The 18,727-nt window shown below is 38.8% G+C and overlaps 1 protein-coding gene across 1 annotated transcript in view; it reads left to right on the top strand.

Moving 5' to 3' along the window:
- The window catches only part of ATF6 (activating transcription factor 6), a 218,895-nt gene that overhangs the window by 88,710 nt on the left and 111,458 nt on the right, over positions 1-18,727 (top strand). Inside the window, exons 13-14 of the mRNA XM_008265536.4 lie at positions 491-558; positions 7,530-7,644. Coding sequence (XP_008263758.4) covers positions 491-558; positions 7,530-7,644 — 183 coding nt within the window. The remainder of the gene's footprint in view (positions 1-490; positions 559-7,529; positions 7,645-18,727) is intronic.

Raw genomic sequence — 18,727 nt, 5'->3', positions numbered from 1 at the left:
CAAGAAGAGTTATCATTGAGAGCTTTATCGTGGCTTATTCATATTTAGGCATGAAGATCTTTGTGTTTAATTCAGTGATTAGGATCTGGTTTTATTATGGACCTTTCATAATTCTTAGAAACTTGTCCTTGGTAATGTAATTATTTTAGACAAACATAAGTTGTTGTATGTTTAGTAATAACTTGTTTGGCTTTGCCATAAAACTTGTGGTGCTTAGACTCAGATATTGGGCTGTTTCTTTAAACTTTTTGTGAAATGCCCTAAATGTGTTAATCTCCATAAGATACATCTCTTGGCCTAGAATGTGACCTAAAAAGTGATAATTTCTATATATTCTATTTATTTAATTACTTGAACTTAATATGTCAGAATTTTCATGAAAAACCTGTGTGAATACTTCAGTGAAAGCTTAGTAAGTGTGGAATGAGTTAGTTGGAAAGATCTTCATACACTGCCATTATATTGCATTAAATCTGTTTTTCCCTTCCAGGGTGCTCTGGAACAGGGCTCCAATTCTCAGCTGATGGCTGTCCAATACACAGAAACCACTAGTATCAGGTAAGAAATTGTGGAATTTAAAATAGAGTATTTACATTAGTCCACACAACAATACTATTTCTGAGCAGCCAGAGTAAAGTTAGATAATTTCAGGTCAACTCTCCTATGACTCTTAAATATAGATTTAGTCAGAATGCTTTTAATTGAACATTTTGCTAAGAAAATCTTACATAGCTGTTTTCCTTGATTTGTATAATATTTGATAAAGCTAGGGGAAGGGAATATTATTATTATTATTATTTTAAGATTTTATTTTATTTATTTGAGAGAGTTACAGTGAGAGGCAGAGACAGAGAGAGAGGTCTTCCATCCGCTGGTTCACTCCCCAGATGACCCCATCGGCAGGAGCTGCACTGATCTGAAGCCAGGAGCCAGGAGCTTCTTCCAGGTCTCCCACGTGGGTGCAGGGGCCCAAGCAATTGGGCCAAATTCTACTGCTATCCCAGGCTGTAACAGAGAGCTGGGTTGGAAGAGGAGCAGCAGGGACTAGAACTGGCACCCATATGGGATGCCAGCACTGTTAGGCCAGGGCATTAACCCATTGTGCCACAGTGCCAGCCCCGGGAATATTATTTTTAGCTACTCTAATCCAGGTGTCTTGCTGAGTGCTTTACATGAATTTTATCTTTAAATGCATATCATAAGTTGAAGTGTATTTTAAAAAAATATTTACTTATTTATTTGAAAGAATTACACAGAGAGAGAAAGAGAAGCAGAGAGAGAGAGAGAGAGAGAGAGAGAGAGAAAGGTCTTCATCAGCTGGTTCACTCACCAATTGGCCTCAACAGCCGGAGCTGTGCCGATCTGAAGCCAGGAGCCAAGAGCTTCTTCTGTGTCTCCCACATGGGTGCAGGGGCCCAAGCACTTGGGCCATCTTCTACTGCTTTCCCAAGCCATAACAGAGAGCTAGATCAGAAGTGGAACAGCTGGGTCTCGAACCAGCGCCCATATGGGATACCAACACTGTAGGTGGTGGCTTTACCTGCTATACCACAGTGCCAGCCCAAGAAGTGTATTTTTTTTAAGATTTTTTAAAATTTATTTATTTGAAAACAGAGAGAGAGAGAGAGAGAGAGAGAGAGAGAAAGCAAGAAATCTTCCATCTGCTCGCTTCCCAGATGGCTACAATGGCCAAGACTGGGCCAGGCTGAAGCCAGGAGCCAGGAGCTTCATCCAGGTCTCCTACATGGGTACAAGGGCCCAAGCACTTAGCCTATCTTCTGCTGCTTTCTCAGGTGTATTAGTAGGGAGCTGGATTGGAAATTGAACAGATGGGACTCGAACCAGCATCCTTATCAGATGCCAGCATTGAAGGTGATTACTTAACCTGCTGTGCCCAGTGCTGGCACCTGAAGTGTGTTTTATATATGGAAAAACTGATGAAGCCATTCTTTTTTTTGTAATTTTCAGAGTCATAGAACAAAGGCAGAATCACAATTCAGATCCTACCTATTTAACTTAAAATGCATTTTTTACTATATATTACAGATTTTGAAAAATTTCAAAGATAGTTCTATACCTAGAGCATTAAATGTCTTCAAGACGTGTCTAATTGAAAGGAAAGATATTGTGGGAGGCAGTATAGTTTTAGAGGTAAGATTATAGCTTTAGAAGGAGGCAGAGTTCAAATCACAACTCTGCTACTTGCTATGTGGGCTCAAGAAAGTTAATCCTATAATTCATGTTTCCTCATCCACAAAATTTGACTGCACAGAGCTGATACAATGGTTAAATTAGATAATATATTTGAAGCACTTAGCATGGTGGTGGGCATATGTAAGTGTCCCCAAAATGGTAAATGGTAATGTTGTGATAAGAGTGACAACAGTGCCACCAAAGTGAAAGTTAAGTCTCTAATTCTATCTGTAGCTCTGACACAGATTTACAGTTCATTAGTTAATACTAACAACATTTACTCAGAGTCTACTATGTGCCAGTGTTTTTGGCACTGAGGAAAAAAATATGTATATAAGAAAAATCTAAGTTTAAATTGCTTTATTCATGATCATATCAGTTGATAATTTTTATTAAATGACAATGAGTAACATATCAGTAGTTGTGAATGTTTAAACCTAAGATTATTTTAATCCTATTGAAATGGATAATTCAAATATATTTATATTGGAACTAATAATTTTCTGTTAACCAAAGTATTTCAATTACTATTGATTTATTTTAAAAATATATTTATCAACTTTTTGCTGCATGACTATAGTGATATAGTGGTTGTATAGTAGTTATAATTTTTTAAAAAGTTTATTTATTTGAGAGAGAAGTACATGTGAGTTCTTATCTGCTGTTTTGCTCCCCAAGTGCCTACAATGACTGGGCTGGGTCAAGGTTGAAGCCAGGAGCTGGGAATTCAATCCAGCCCTCCCACTTGGTGGCAGGAATACAATTACTTGCAGCATTACCACTGCTTCCCAGGGTCTGCTTTAACAGGAAGCTGGAGTCAGGAGCTAGAGGCAGGCAGCACACCGAGGCACCCCAATAGGGAATCCTAACCAGCTTCTTAACTTCTGGGCCAGGATTCGCCTCTAAAATGTTCTTAACCCGTTATGTCTGGTTGTCCTATACATAAGCTATCTGTAAAAAATATAAATTGAGCAATAAATATATTGCTTATGGTAACTTTGAAATAAATATGTTTTAGAGTTCTATTCTTTTGAGGAAAGTAATAGGGGAATGGTTAGAACATCTGAAAATATTTTTAAATTCATTGTGAAAATGGCATAAACTTTACTGACTAGTTACTTTGCTAAATGTTCAACTGAGTACAAGATTATGTATGTAGGGGCTGGCACTGTGGCGCAGTAGGTAAATCCTCCGCCTGCAGTGCTGGCATCCCATATGAGCGCTGTTTCTAGTCCCAGCTGCTCCTCTTCCAATCCAGCTCTCTGCTGTGGCCTGGGAAAGCAGTAGAAGATGGCCCAAGTCCTTGGGCCCCTGCACCCACATGGGAGACCGGGAAGAATCACCTGGCTCCTGGCTTTGGATCGGCGCAGCTTTGGCTGTTGTGGACATTTGAGGAGTGAACTAACAGACGGAAGACTTCTCTCTCTGTCCCTGTCACTATTGTAACTCTACCTCTCGAATAAATAAATAAAATCTTAAAAAAAAAAGATTATGTATGTAACTGATATGTACTATAGAAAATGCATTCATGAAAGTATTTCTAGAACTAGGTTGTCATTTGATTTCAAGGAGTGTACTGTATTTCAAATAACCAGTGTTCAGAAATGGCTGTTGTATAAATAAGACACTGGGACAATATATACTGCATAGGAATGTGTAGGGTACTGCACTACTGCCTGACAGATTCTAACATGTTGCTCCTTGTGGTTATTTTGTGACCTCTGTGCTTAGGAGTGAGGTAGTTCTACAAATGCTAGAAATGATAGAGAATCCACAGTTACACTCTTTTTCTCAGCAATCTATGCACTTGTTGTGACTTTGTTGGTACACCTTCGAAATTGGATTCTGGAGCTGCAGGCCCCACGAAGGAAAACAGAATAAACAAGTGTCCTGTGAAACTGATGAAAAAACAAGCAAGAGGGCTGTATGACTACAAATTCAATACAAATAATGAAATTCTTATTGTAAAATGGTTAGATAACAAGCGTGTTATTGTTGAACAAACTACAATGCAGTGGAACCACTTGGCAAAGTGGTGGTGTGGATAAACACTATTGGCATCATGGTGCAGTAAATTAAACAGCCACTAGTAACCTTGGCCTCCCAAATCAGAGTGCTGGTTGGAGTCTTGGCTGCTCTGCTTCCTATCCAAGTTCTAATGCTAATAAGCTTAGGAAGGCAGTGGAAGATAGCCCATGTGGCTGATGAGGCTGGAGTGCCTGGTTCCTGGCTTAGCCCTGGCTGTTGTGGCCATGTGGGGAATAAACAGTGGATGGAAGACCTGTTTCTATCTCTGCTTCTACCTCCTCATCTCTCTGTTACTCTGCCTTTCAAAGAAAGAAATCTTTTAAAACTTTCCACTCCTATTAGAGGTGAAAAATGGTTTTGTCTTCTGGTCACTCAAATACTTGAAATGTGTATTGTAAATGCATGGATTATTCACAATTTGTGAATAAAGACAAGAAAGACCTTACAAATTTTTTGAATTTCAAAAGAGACATCTGCTTAGCATACCTAAAATTATGCAAATGAGAAACTATGAGGAAGAAAGTGTAACACTCCCAGACTTAATACCGTCCAAATGCTATCAGATTTAACATGAGAAGCCATATTATTTTCAAACCAAAAATGATGAAGTCGAAACAAACCATATAATATAAAGCTGACAACATAGTGTCAAAAATGTAATGTAACCCTTTGTTTAAAGTGTTTTGCTCCTTTCCACCAAAAATGATTGAATAGATCATGAAAATATATTGTGGAGTGTATGAAAGGGTATATCATATTTGCCCAATTTATTTATAGGAAACATTATATATATGTAAAAGATCCTGTATTATCCCTATGTTCCATTTATAAGACAACCTTTATTTTCATTCTTAATGATAAAAAAGGATATAAAAGCTCCAGGTTGCAATCTCTAACCTATTTTAATATACCTGTATCAATTTCATTTAAATATTTGCAGAATTAAAAACTTGGGGCTTAATGGGGTAATGAATTGATCAATCCTTAATCATGGATCTATATCTTATTCATAGATTCTGTATTTGCTAATCTACTTACTTGCTAAAATTTATTTATAAGCACAACATCAATTCTCATGGCACTTTTGTGGTCATTTGCAAACATATTCAGATGCTCCTGGGTGATGCTGAACAAGGGGATATTCCTGCTTTGTTGTTTTTTGTGTTATTGACAAGGTCACCACATTTGTTCACGTTTGTGCTTTTTGTTGGTAATTTTGCTGTTTAAAATGGCACCCAGGCATGTTGCTGCAGTGCTGTCCAGCAATCCCAAATGCTTAAAGGCTACAGATACATCATGGAGAAAATACGTGGGTTAGCTAAATTTCATTCAGGCATGAGTTAAGGTGGTGTTGTTTGTGTGCTTAGTGTTAATGAATAAATTAAATATATATTAAAGGTATCTTTTGGGAGAAACACACTTTTTTTTTTTTTTTTTTTGACAGGCAGAGTGGACAGTGAGAGAGAGAGAGAGAAAGGGAGAAACACACTTTTAAAAGGGCTACATATTAACTGGTCAAGAAAAATGTAACCAAAAGACCAAACCTGTATTTCCCGTAGGAAAATGATCAGGACTCACTAATTCAGTGTTGGCAATCTTTTGAGAACATAACTACCACAAATAACAAGAATTGACTATCCAAAATATTATAATCAGAAATAGTTTAGTGAGCAAATGGAAGTATTTCAAAGGAAATCTTATGACTCATTTCTATTTGGATCACTTTTGTTCACCTCTTATGTTTTATTGATATATAAAAGTTTTCTCTCTGGAGAAAAGTAAAGTATTGTAGGCTCCTCTTAACTTTCTTGATGTTGGCTTATTGTGCTCAACACTAAATGATCATGAAAATATAGTTTTAGGGGCTGGCACTGTGGCACAGCAGGTTAAAGCCCTGGCCTGAAGTGCTGGCATCCCATATGGGCGCTGGTTCTAGTCCCGGCTGCTCCTCTTCCGATCCAGCTCTCTGCTATGGCCTGGGAAAGCCGTAGAAGATAGCCCAAGTCCTTGGGCTCCTGCACTCATGTGGGAGACCCGGAAGAAGCTCCTGGCTCCTGGCTTTGGGTCGGCACAGCTCCGGCCGTTGTGGTCGAATGAACCATTCTCTCACATTGTGGAGAATGAACCAGCGGATAGAAGACCTCTCTCTCTCTGTCTCTACCTCTCTCTGTAACTCTTGTCTTTCAAATAAAAAAAAATAAAAAAATAAAATAAATCTTTAGAAAAAAAAATAGTTTTAATTTTATCAAGTCACCTCCATGGTTTTTTTTTTTTTTTTTTTTTTGAGACAGAATTAGAAGGAGAAACAGAGAAAGGTCTTTCATCTATTGGTTCACTTCCCAAATGGCTGCAATGGCCAGAGCTAGCCACTCTGAAGTCAGGAGCCAGGAGCTTCTTCTGGGTCTTCCATGTAGGCGCAGGGGCCCACACACTTGGGCCATCTTCTACTGCTGGATCAGAAGAGGAGCAGCCCGGAATAGGCCATATGGAATGCCAGTGCTGCAAGTGGAGGCTTAGCCTACTAGCCACAGCACCTGCCCCTCCATGGTGTTTTTAATGTCAATGGCCAACTATTGTTGAGTGACTCCTTCAGAACAGGACTCATGTTTGTCACATGATGTATAAAACATATTCAGTGCCAATAACAATCCTGGAAGGTTTATATGGTTTGCCTCATTTTCATGATGAGAAAACTGAGATTGCTCAGAAAGTTTAATTTCCCCAAAAAATATGCACTTGAGGAGTGCAGCAGGAATTCAAAACCAAGTCTATTTCTAAATCCTCAGCTCAGTTTTACCTTCACACAGCCTCATAGCCAAGGGCACTTTTTTTTTTTTAAGATTTTTATTGTATTTATTCGAAAGGGTTACAGAAAGAGGTAGAGACATAGAGAAAGAGGTCTTCCATTGGCTAGAGCTGAGCCAATCCAAAGCCAGGAGCCAGGAGCTTCTTGCATGTCTCCCACATGGTTGCAGGGGCCCAAGCACTTAGGCCGTCCTCCACTGTTTTCCCAGGTACATTAGCAGGGAGCTGGATTGGAACTAGAGCAGCTGGGACTGGAACCGGCGGCCACATGGGATGCTGGCACTGCAGGCTGGGGCTTTAAGCCAAGGGCACTTTAACATACAAGGGGTCTATGCATTTGAGAGATCTTTTAAAAAGCCCATGAGAAATATATCTATATATATTTCATTATATAGATGTGTGTGTGTGTGTGTGTGTGTGTGTATATATATATATAATATGAAAAAATCATGCATGGATTGCAAAATTTTTCACTTTAATACTTTACCTTTTTCTTACTTCAGTGGGAACTCTGGGAGTGAGCTACAAGTGTATTATGCTTCACCAAGAAGTTATCAAGACTTTTTTGAAGCCATCCGCAGAAGGGGAGACACATTTTATGTTGTGTCATTTCGACGGGTAAGTTCATGTTGAAAGAATAGAGTGAGTACTTTTGAATGACTGCTGTGTACTAGATATTGGGCTGAATATTGTAGAAGATACAAAGATGGAAGAGATAGGAAGCAATAAGTTGTGTGGGTGGAACCATTTGAGTGTTATAATACATGCTTGACTTGAGCTGTTCAGTATCATGAAGATGAACATGGAACTGATGTCAAGCATCAGTTTATTCCTAGAAGATTCAATTTCTTTTTAATCTTTGTTATCCCTATGGCCAACCTGTTTATTTGTAATCAAAGGAAAAGTAAAAATTTAAAACAAAAATTTCCTATTAGGGTTTATACAGTCAATTCCTATTTGGTTATTGAGAAACAGACTTCTAAAGCATAAGGCTGAACATGGTTTGGCCAGGTGAACCATGGGCTGATTAACATATTAGTTGTGGGATGTTTGGATCTGCGTTTCTGAGACTCTCTGGTCTTCTTTCTTTCATTCTTGGTAATGAAGAGTGTCTTAGGTAATCAGCCAGCTTACGCAAAAGTAAATGTTTACACTGGAACTTTTGAATGTTACTAATGTTGGACTAAAGGAGGAAAAATGCATAGCTATTTACATTCCATCTACTTTCCCTATAATAGGAAAATACATTCTTCATAGGAGTTGCTCTGTGAATAGCTCTGTTAGAATGCTGTATGGCAGCACATGAATGAATTTAAAACCCCAATGATTTATACGCTAAGCCTTTTTAACTTTTTTTTTTTTAAGAAGCTAGAGGACGGTGGTTAAGTATATGCCAACAATAGAATAAATAGTTCATTCTCTGACCATTGCTGTCACTTGCTGTCACTGAAATTCTCAGCTAACTAGTTAATTATTTTCCTAAGGTGTAAATGAATAGTAAGAGTTCAGGCTTTCAGGACCAGAGAAGTTTGGTCCCTTGAAGACTACAGAGAACAAATGTTTTATGTATTTTTTATTAGTAATAAAATATGCTGAGAGATTTGGAGTACATTAGCCACAGCATCTAATGATGCCTGGCTTTTCATAGAGTTCCCTGTTCTTACCTTGTTTTCTCAGACAGAATCAGTCTCATTCTGCACTGAGCAGCCTCTAAGTTCCGTTTCAGCAGCAAGGGGGCAGCTGCGAGCAGGGTTTCATAAGGCTCCAAATGTACTGGCTGATAAGAACTGAGTGTTTGCTCTACTAGTGATACTGATGGAAGTTTCTCAAAACGGGATCCAGAATTACTAAGAAAAGACCTGATGGGTATTAAAATGAATGTGGTAAAGTATATGTAATAGAAGTTACTCAGAAAAGAGCCGGCGCCGTGGCTCAATAGGCTAATCCTCCACCTTGCGGCGCCGGCACACCGGGTTCTAGACCTGGTGGGGGCGCCGGATTCTGTCCCGGTCGCCCCTCTTCCAGGCCAGCTCTCTGCTATGGCCAGGGAGTGCAGTGGAGGATGGCCCAGGTGCTTGGGCCCTGCACCCCATGGGAGACCAGGAAAAGCACCTGGCTCCTGGCTCCTGCCAGGATCAGCGCGGTGCGCCGGCTGCAGCGGCGGCCATTGGAGGGTGAACCAACGGCAAAAGGAAGACCTTTCTCTCTCTGTCTCTCTCTCACTGTCCACTCTGCCTGTCAAAAAAAAAAAAAAAAAAAGTTACTCAGAAAAATGTACTTAATGCTCAAATAACCAAGTAGTTTCTTAAGCTCATAATAATTAATATTAAATCAAAATAGTATAATGTATACTAAAAATAGCATTTGTCAAACCATAGATTGAAGTCATGGTTGGTAATGTTTCTTTTGGTGAGAAAACAAGTATTTTTAATAGAAAAAATAAGCTTTTCTTTAAAGGGACTGTATTTTTATAAAAGATGAATAGTACTCTTTTTAAAAAAATATATGCATTGTTTTTCTTGCATTTGTAGAAAGTGATTTTTCTTAAGTTTACTGTGAAAAATGCTGGTAGGAAATTATTGATTTCCTTTCCACACTCCTTTGATGTTCACGGAGACTATGAGGACTGTTTCTCACATTGTTTGGATCTTTCTTTTCCTAAATAATGTTTTATCACATTTTGGTGTTTTCTATAAAGGGGAAGGAAAGATAAACCTGAACTTAATTAAATAACAGTAGTTAGACAAGTATTTTCCATTTTTTCTTGTTTTGGCAGTAGGGAACAGATAGCTAATTTTGTCTTAATGAATATCATCTATGTCATGGGAAAGGAATTTAGTTCTTAAATACTTAGATTGTTCCTTTTGCTTTTACTAAAATGAAAATGAAGGAGGTCATCACCTCATGTGTGGTATTCCATCTTTCAATACAAAATATTCTCCTAGTAGTTCCATCAAAAAGGTGAGTGGGATTGTTTCTTATGTGGGAAGATGTAGATTTTTACTCCCACTTAGGTTTTTTTTTTTTTTTTGACACGTGGAGTTTTAGACAGTGAGAGAGAGAGAGACAGAGAGAAAGGTCCTCCCTCCGTTGGTTCACTCCCAAATGGCCGCCACGGCCGGCACTGTGCCGGCCGGAAGCCAGGAGCCAGGTGCCTCTTCCCCCCAGTCTCCCTTGCTGGTGCAGGAGCCCAAGCACTTGGGCCATCCTCCACTGCCCTCCCGGGCCACAGCAGAGAGCTGGACTGGAAGAGGAGCAACCGGGACTAGAACCTGGAGCCCACATGGGATGCCGGTGCCGCAGGCAGAGGATTAGCCAAGTGAGCCACGGCACCGGGCCCTCCCACTTAGGTTCTTAATTTCATTGACACAAATTATTGTAATTGATACTGTATGCCTACACTGGAAATTCAGAAGTGTACAGATTCTGAAGCCTCAAGTTTCTGCCTAACATAAGCCAGACATTTACAATAGCACCAATAAGTCATTGTTTTGTTTTATAATTGAACATGTTTTTAACAAAAAGTAGTAGACATTAAATGTGTAGTATACCATTATTTAAAGGACAAACCCTCTCCCAAACTCACACCCTTTCACACCCTACATTCCTGCACCCTTTAATCTACAGTTGAGCTGCTGAAATTATTTTCTCTAGAGCAGACATACTCTTGCATAACTACTGAGTTCCTGTTATAGGTCAGCAAGAAAGAATGCTTATGATCCCAGTAGCCCTGACAAAGGCTCAAAAGGTTTTCTGTTCTTTTAGTTTTCCTTTAAGAGTTTTGCCCCCAATACAGTCATCTTTTCTGCTCTCTTGGTTTAATTCCACGTATTCATAACTTGTTTTCCTTAAAGTCCTTACCTTTCCCTCCTCTCTCTGCTTGTGTTAGTATGATCTGAATGGTGCAGGATAGGGAATAACTTTCTCAGAGTTCCACATGGCTTTGAGTATGTTACAACTGATATATGAATAAGAAAAAAAATCCAATTAAAATTAATGTTTGTTTTCTTAATGCTTTTTTGTGATAGTCTATGTAGGGAGGTGGGCTGAAGAATAAAATGAATTTAAGAAAATAGAAATAAAGACTGAATAAAGCTTATCTAAAGTTAGACAAAAAAAGGGATTCCAAAGGAGGAGAAAATAGACTGGAGAAGAAAGGTGGGGAAATAATATGACTTCATCCATAACGCGAAGAAACATGGGAAATATCATCTTTAGATGCTTCTTTCCCAACCACCAGTATCTATAGGAAGGATTTTGTTTTCTTTCTGGAACAGTTTCCTATTAAGAGTAGGTTTTCTTTGACTGGGTTCACTGTGAATGTCAGTTTGCCATATTATATCCATTCATTTGTAATTTCTGTGCCAAATGAGATGCATGCCTACTTTTGGAACACTTCTTACTTCTTTGTATTTTCTGTTATTTTTTTAAAAATTTTTTTAAAGATTTATTTTATTTATTTGAAAGACAGAGTTACAGAGAGAGTTAGAGACAGAGAGAGAGGTCTTCCATCTGCTGGTTCACTCCCCAGATGGCTACAACGGCCAGAGCTGCACTGATCCAAAGCCAGGTGCCAGCTTCTTCCAGGTCTCCTCCATGGGTGCAGGGGCCCAAGCACTTGGGCCATCTTCTACTGCCTTCGCAGGCCATGGCAAAGAGCTGGATTGGAAGTGGAGCAGCCGGGACTCAAACCAGCACGCATGTGGGATGCCTGCACTGCAGGCGGTGGCTTTACCCACTGTGCCACAGTGCTGGCCCCATGTATTTTCTGTTTTTAATACCTTTCCTTCAAGTCAAAAGTAAACACTTAAAAGTGTCTTTTCATCAGTAGAACCTGAGCTATACTTGGTCTGCCTGCCTCAGAGATGTGCCTCTCTATAGTGCCATATTTGGCTATTTCAGCCTTTCTTGATCTCTTACAAATATGTATATGTGGGGCAAGCATGGCTTGTAAGGATAACCTTAAGTAATAGAAACTTTTAGTATAAGATGCATGGGAACTGAAGAAGTGTAAGAAACTGGCTCAGCAGCCAGGCAGTCTCTTTGTGCTTATATTTCACAGGCTAGACTATACACTAGTCCTCATGGAGAACTAGAATAGTAACTTCTTATCATTCCTGGTTCAACAGCAGCTCCAGTGATTACACTTTAGTATTTTTCTCACATTGCTGATTTGAACTCAGAGTAAGAGGATCTGAATGGATAGTTGCTCACTATCTCTTGTGAAGAATTTCTAAGGCAGCCTTGGCACTTGATCCATGATTCATTCATTTGTGACCCCAGGCTATAGGAATGGATTTAGTAAATGTATTCTCCAGCTTTGTGAGCCAACAACTTTATGCAAAAAGAGGAGCCTGGGGTTCTGAGAAAATGCTTATGATAGGCCCTTGAAGCTTCATAAATTATTTATTATACTCTTTAACCTGTTCTTAATTCTTTCTTGTATTGGTCCCTAATTGATCTAAAAGGCTTATTTTATCCGTGTTATAAGCCTCTAAAAGGCAATAATGGCATATGCTTTTTTATTGCCACCCCTGACACTTAGCCACCATTTAGTGGGTGCTTATTAACCCGAATAGTATTAGGTATGTTCCACCGAGACAGTCAGTGATAGAAGTGCATTGCTTTTCATAAGTTTTCAAGGATATTTTTATACTATTTTGCTTAAAGAAGTTCAAATGTATTTTACTGATCCAAGAAGTGACATAAGCAGTGCAGAATTCCAGCAGAAAGTTTAGTTAAAGATGATTTCTCTTTTGCCCATTTATGGTTGCACTAGCCAGTGGTGTATCAGCTTTATTTTTTTCTCTCTAAATCTGTAAAGAAATCATCTGGGTGAAATGGTTAACTGCTTGCTATGTCAACAGGTAGAACTTTAAGGTATTTGCATCCTTGTTTTTTTAATATGTGGTGGAAGCATTTTGGATTGTAGCTAGACCTTACGGCTGTCTTTTTCAGGAGAGGGGATAGTGCCTAGTTTCTATATAGTTTCAAGCAACATGAGCCAGAAGCTTGAATCTTTGGACAAACTATAGGAAATGTTCTATCATTGCAAAGGTGATGATATTATTTGTTCAAAATAGTTGCCAAAGGTTTATTTCCCCTGGATAGCCATTAAAAAAGAATTTCACAAAATAGCAATGTTTTTCAAATTAATACCTACATTAATGTATAACCCAATGAAGAATGATACATTTTAATACTTGTTATTAGAAATTTGTTTAGTTTACACATATGTAAACAATATATAATATATATAAATATTTATGTAAAACCTTCAGAAGCAGAAGTTTCCTTAGTAATCAAAAGGAATTAGTTTATGAAATCTGCTTCGAAAGGTTATAGCTCCTTCATTTGTTTCTGAGACTTCACCACTCGAACATCCACATGGCACTTGGAATGTGGCCATTTTTCTTATCTTCACTTTCATGCATGGCCTTTCAGCCCAATTCTACCTGGGAAAAAAAATGCGTAAGTGAGTGTGGAGAGATACTTAAATTAAAAAAAGAATCTTATCTCAGAAGAAGGACTTTTTAAACAAACCCTCTTTTAGACGACTTGTCTTTAATTTGTAACTTACTTTAAAACAGTCTTTCATTCGGGTAATGAAAGCACATTATAAAATAGAGCACAGTTGTCTGAGTATCTGCTTAACCTGGGTTTACGTAAAGATTACATCAGTAACATTATCTACCCATTTTCCATTTTATTTCATCGTGTACAAATACTGACACCTTTAATATATACAAACTTTATCATTACAAACTTCTTTCACATACATAAGCTCATTAGTTCTTCAGATATGATAATGAAAGTACTCCTAGCTATATTTTATAGATGAAAAAACTGAGACAAAGAAAGGTTAATTGATTGAAAGACACAGAAATGGTAAGAAATAGAACTGGGGCAGTGATTTAGGTATTCTAATATAATGCAATGATTTTTTAAATTTGAATTTTGGTGCCTTTTTCTTTATATTCAATTACTTTAATAAGTAAATTGCAAATTACTGTATTCCTCTAAAACCAGCCATTGTTTCATTGCTCCATCTGGTGAACAGTTTTTGTGGGGTTGTTACATCATCTCCAGAAATCTTGTTTATTAGCTACCTGATTGTAGTTTAAGCACTTCATTTGGTTATACTTTAAAAATAATAATTGAATGACTGAAAGATTGATAATATAGTTTCTATTTTCAAACCAGGGGAATAGAATAAGTAGGCCTTGAATGTTTCTGGTTCCTTTGTGTGAAACAATATCTGAAATTTGCAACATATTGGAAAAGAAGTATCTTTTCTGTTTTGAAAGTTAGTTTAGCCAAAATAGACACTATTTTAATTATTTGTACTCTAGAGCATCCCATTGAGAAGAGTGGCTTTTTGTGTGCAAATTTGTTTTATTATGGATTCTGTATATGGCATGCTAGATCCTGGAGACCAGAAGTGTTTGATCTCAAACTCCTTATTAAATATAATTTATTGTTGTATGGCTTAAAGGGATTTATTCATATGTTCTTTGGCTCTATAACAGATTGTTAGCTAATATTAAAAGCATTTTTATCATTTGAACTTTTCAGTTGCAAACTCTAAAAGAACCTCCTTTATGTTTGAAAAAATAATTGTTAAATAGTCTGTATAGCTAAACCTATGTATTAAATAGCCATTGACACACAATTTATAACTCATGAATCATTCTTAAAAATTTTTTAAAAATTTTGACAGTTATACATATTCATAGGTACTATGTGATATTTCAATACATATATACAGTGTATAATGATCACAAGGTTATTGACATATCTGTCACCTCAAACATTTATCATTTCTTTGTGTTAGGAACATTCAAAATCCTTTCAACGAGCTATTCTGAGAGATACGTTTAATTGTTGTTGTAGTCACCTGACTGTGTGGACTTGTGTTTAGCCTAGTAGTTAAGAGGCTTGCATTCCACATTGGAGTACCTGGGTTCGATTCTTAGCTCCAGCTCCTGATTCTAGCTTCCTGCTAATGTGGACCCTTGGAGTCAGTAATGTTATGCTCAAGTAATTGGCCTCCTGCCACCCACATGGGAGACTTAGATTGTGTTGCCTAATCCCTGCTTCAGCTAGCTGTGGTCCAGCCTTGACTGTTGAGGCATTTGGGCAGTACACCTGCAAATGAAAGAGCTCTATTTGTCTTTCTCTCTGCCTCTCAAATTAATTAATGATTTAAAAAAAAAATACAGATATTATTCTCTTCCAACTACACCCTTTACCCATAGCCATCCTCTTTCCATCTCCCTCTCTCTCTTCCTGACCACCCCCCCCACCCCAAGTCTCAACACCAACAAATCAAAGTCTTGAATGATTTGAAATGTACAAAATTCTCAGAAAGGTGGGCAGATCTATCTGAGCCAGGGTAATTTTCCAGTGGTTCATTCTTTGTGTGCTCTATTTAATATAGTCTTGCCAGCTTGCATGCTTTCTCTGGCATGGATAAAGTCTTTTTACACTGTTTTGTCTTTTACAAGTTCTATTGTAATGCCCTGAAGATCCTGCAGAGCAAGTCCTAAATAAGTCTGGATTGCTCAGGCCTTTTAGCTTTTATTTTTATGTCCTACTGTTCAAAAGATTACTGAAGGTGGGGCTTACAGAAATAAAGGAGAACGTTTTTCTCAATGAAATGTTTAAAATTATTTTTAGAGGTGGGCATTTGACACAGTGTTTAAGATGCCGCTTGAGACAGCCACATTTCTGTATCAAAGTTGCCTGGATTTGAGTTCATTTTTCCAGTCCAGCTTCCTGCTAATGTGAACCTTGGAGAGGCTTCAGGTGATGGCTTAAGTGTATGAGTTCCTGTCACCCACATGGGAAACCAGGACCGAGTTCTCAGGCTGACCAAGTCCTGGCAGTTGTAGGCATGTGGGGAGTGAACCAGTGGATGAAAGATCTGTCAGTCTCTCTGCCTTTCAAAAAATAACTATTTTTTAAAAATTTACTTATAGAAACTACTTTTTAAATTCAGATGATAATGATATTTTTAAAACACATGGTCTACTTTGATGTGGGTGGACCTTTAGCTATGGAATCGAATTGTTCCTGAAAGACTTCAAAAGTTACACTGAAAAAAAATGTGGGATTTAATAATTGACACCTTAAAATTCTGAGAGTTTGTCATCAAATTTTAGATTTTTTTAAAAAGATTTATTTATTTATTTGAAAGAGTTTACAGAGAGGGAGAGACACAGAAAGAAATCTTTCATCTGCTGGTTCACTCCCTTAATGACCAAACAGCCGAGCTGGGCTGCTCTGACACCAGGAGCCAGGAGCTTCTTCCAGGTCTCTCACATGGGTGCAGAGGTCCAAGTACATGGACCATTTTCCACTGCTTTCCCAGGCACATTAGCAGAGAGCTGGATAAGAAGCAGAGCAGCCAGTATTGAACTAGCCCCCATATGGGATGCCAGTGTCACAGGCAGTGGGTTAACCCACTACCCCACCACACGGGTCCCGAAATTTTAGACTTGTTCTGATGATGGAAGAAAATATTTCTTCAAAGCAGAACTGCACTCTTAGAATTTATCTTCACACCATGAATATGTAAGGAAAAGACATTTCTTAAACAGCGCTTATAATGCAGACTTTAAGCACCTGCATTCTAGCTCCAGTGTTATCATTTACTGGCATTTGTTATGTCACTTTGGACAAATCACTTAGTCCCTCTTATCTTCAGTTTTCAAACCTGTAAAATGATAAGGTTCGGGCAGACTCTATGGTGCAGTGGGTTAAGCCGCTGCTTGAGATGCTTCATACTCTATCAGAGTGCAGGTTTGAGTCCCAGCTGTTCTACTTCCAATCCAGTTCCCTGCTAATGCACCTGGGAAGCTGTGACTAACGGCTCAAGTACTTGAGTCCTTGCTGCCCATGTGGGAGACCTGAATGGAAGTCCTGTGTCCTGGTATCACCGTGACCCAGCCCTTGCTGTTGCAGACGTTTGGGGAGTGCACGAGCACATGGGAGATATTCTCTCTCTCTCTCTCTCTCTCTCTCTCCTTTTCCTTCTAGTCTTAGTCTTCATCTGCATGTGTGTATGTGCATGTGAGCACTGCCCTCTTAGAAAGCTGCAGTATCACTTTAAACTTTTTAATGTTAATAGACTTATTGAGTCTAACAGAGTTAATACATTTTAAGGGCTCTGAGAAAAAAATCATAACAAAAACAACAAAATGTCAAGTTACAAGGTAGGCCTATTATTTAATGAGCTTGCCTTTTTTTTTTAAGATAATATGTTTATTAGCTTGAGTCCATCATTCCACACTGTATTCGTGTATCACACCATCACTGCATATGCCACAATTATAATTTGTCCAAAGCATTTAAAAAACATACCGGGCTTTCTCCTTGCTAATACCTCAAGGCAGAAAACATGAGAGCAACGGACACAGAGTTTTCAGGGGTGGTGACATGTCCTACCCAGGTGGTCTAGCGCGGCTCAGGGCTGGTCATGAGGAATTTCAGTAATTTCTGGACTGGACTAAAATACCTGTGGAAGTTAGGCAGGTTCTGGTGCCTCAATTAAGAGCCAGGGCATGGGGGCCAGCGTTGTGGTGCAGTGGGTTAAGCTGACACAATGCACGCATCCTATCCGAGAGCGCTGGTTAGAGTCCCAGATGCTCTACTTCTGATACAGTTCCCTGCTCTTGTGCCTTGGAAAGCAGAAGATGGCCCAAGGACTTGGGCCCCTGCCACTCATATGGGAGACCAGGAGGGAGTTCCTTGTTCTGGCTTAGTTAACGGTTCTTTGGGGAGTGAACTGATGAATGGAAGATCTCTCTCTCTCTCTTTCAAATAAAGTAAATAAATCTTAAAAAAAAAAAAATCAAGAGGACATGGCAGGGCTAAACACCTGCTACAAAGTAACTCCAGAAGCTTCTTAAAAACACAGGCACTAAAGACACAGCAGCTGGATCCTGCTGCCCGAGGCGTTGCTGCTGAGCACTGAACTGCGGGAGCATGAGCACCAGGGAAAGCTCTAGGCTGAGCAGGGTTTTTCCTCCTCATGTAGCTGAAGCCTACCTTGAAGTCCTGGCAAGAGTTAGCCAGGGGAGACCTCAATCCTTTTTGTAAAGCTCTCCAGGCTCATAGCAAGCGGCCAGAACAAAGAACCACCTGCTGTGGAATTACAGTCTCAGCAGGGAAGGTTCTGGGGCTCAAAACTAATCCAGACAGCTCTGACCACTGACAGGGGCAGACACACAGGACTCCTACCCAAGGCAAAAAAAAAGAAAAAAAAAAAAAGGTCTGGAGCAGGTAACTGATTCGCAGGATTCCAAAGAAGTAAGAGAAAATCTGTCATCCAGGAAAACATTTTTAGTTAAATGAATATCAATTTTGGTAAAAGAACAATTCTGAAAAAAGAAGCTCTATTTCTTTTGAATTGGCACATCATGATTGCATAGATGAGGGTGTTTCAATGGTAGTTTACTTGGGTGCAAAAAAATTTTTAAATTCATGCATAATTTTTTATAACATGCATTTCGCACAAACTTCTTGAAACACTCTGGAGTACAGTGTGATATTTCAACACATGGATACAGGGATGTGGGTTTGGGCTAGAAGTTAAGATGCAGATTAAGACACCTGTACTCCAGCCCATATGAAGTATTAGGGCTTGATATCTGCCTCTGGCTCCTGACCCTAGCTTTCTCTAATGCACACACTGGGA

The sequence above is a fragment of the Oryctolagus cuniculus genome, chromosome 7, assembly GCF_964237555.1.
Source record: "Oryctolagus cuniculus chromosome 7, mOryCun1.1, whole genome shotgun sequence".
NCBI lineage: Eukaryota > Metazoa > Chordata > Mammalia > Lagomorpha > Leporidae > Oryctolagus > Oryctolagus cuniculus.
The sequence above is the reverse complement of the archived record's forward strand: the minus strand, read 5'-3'. Positions and strand labels throughout refer to the sequence as shown.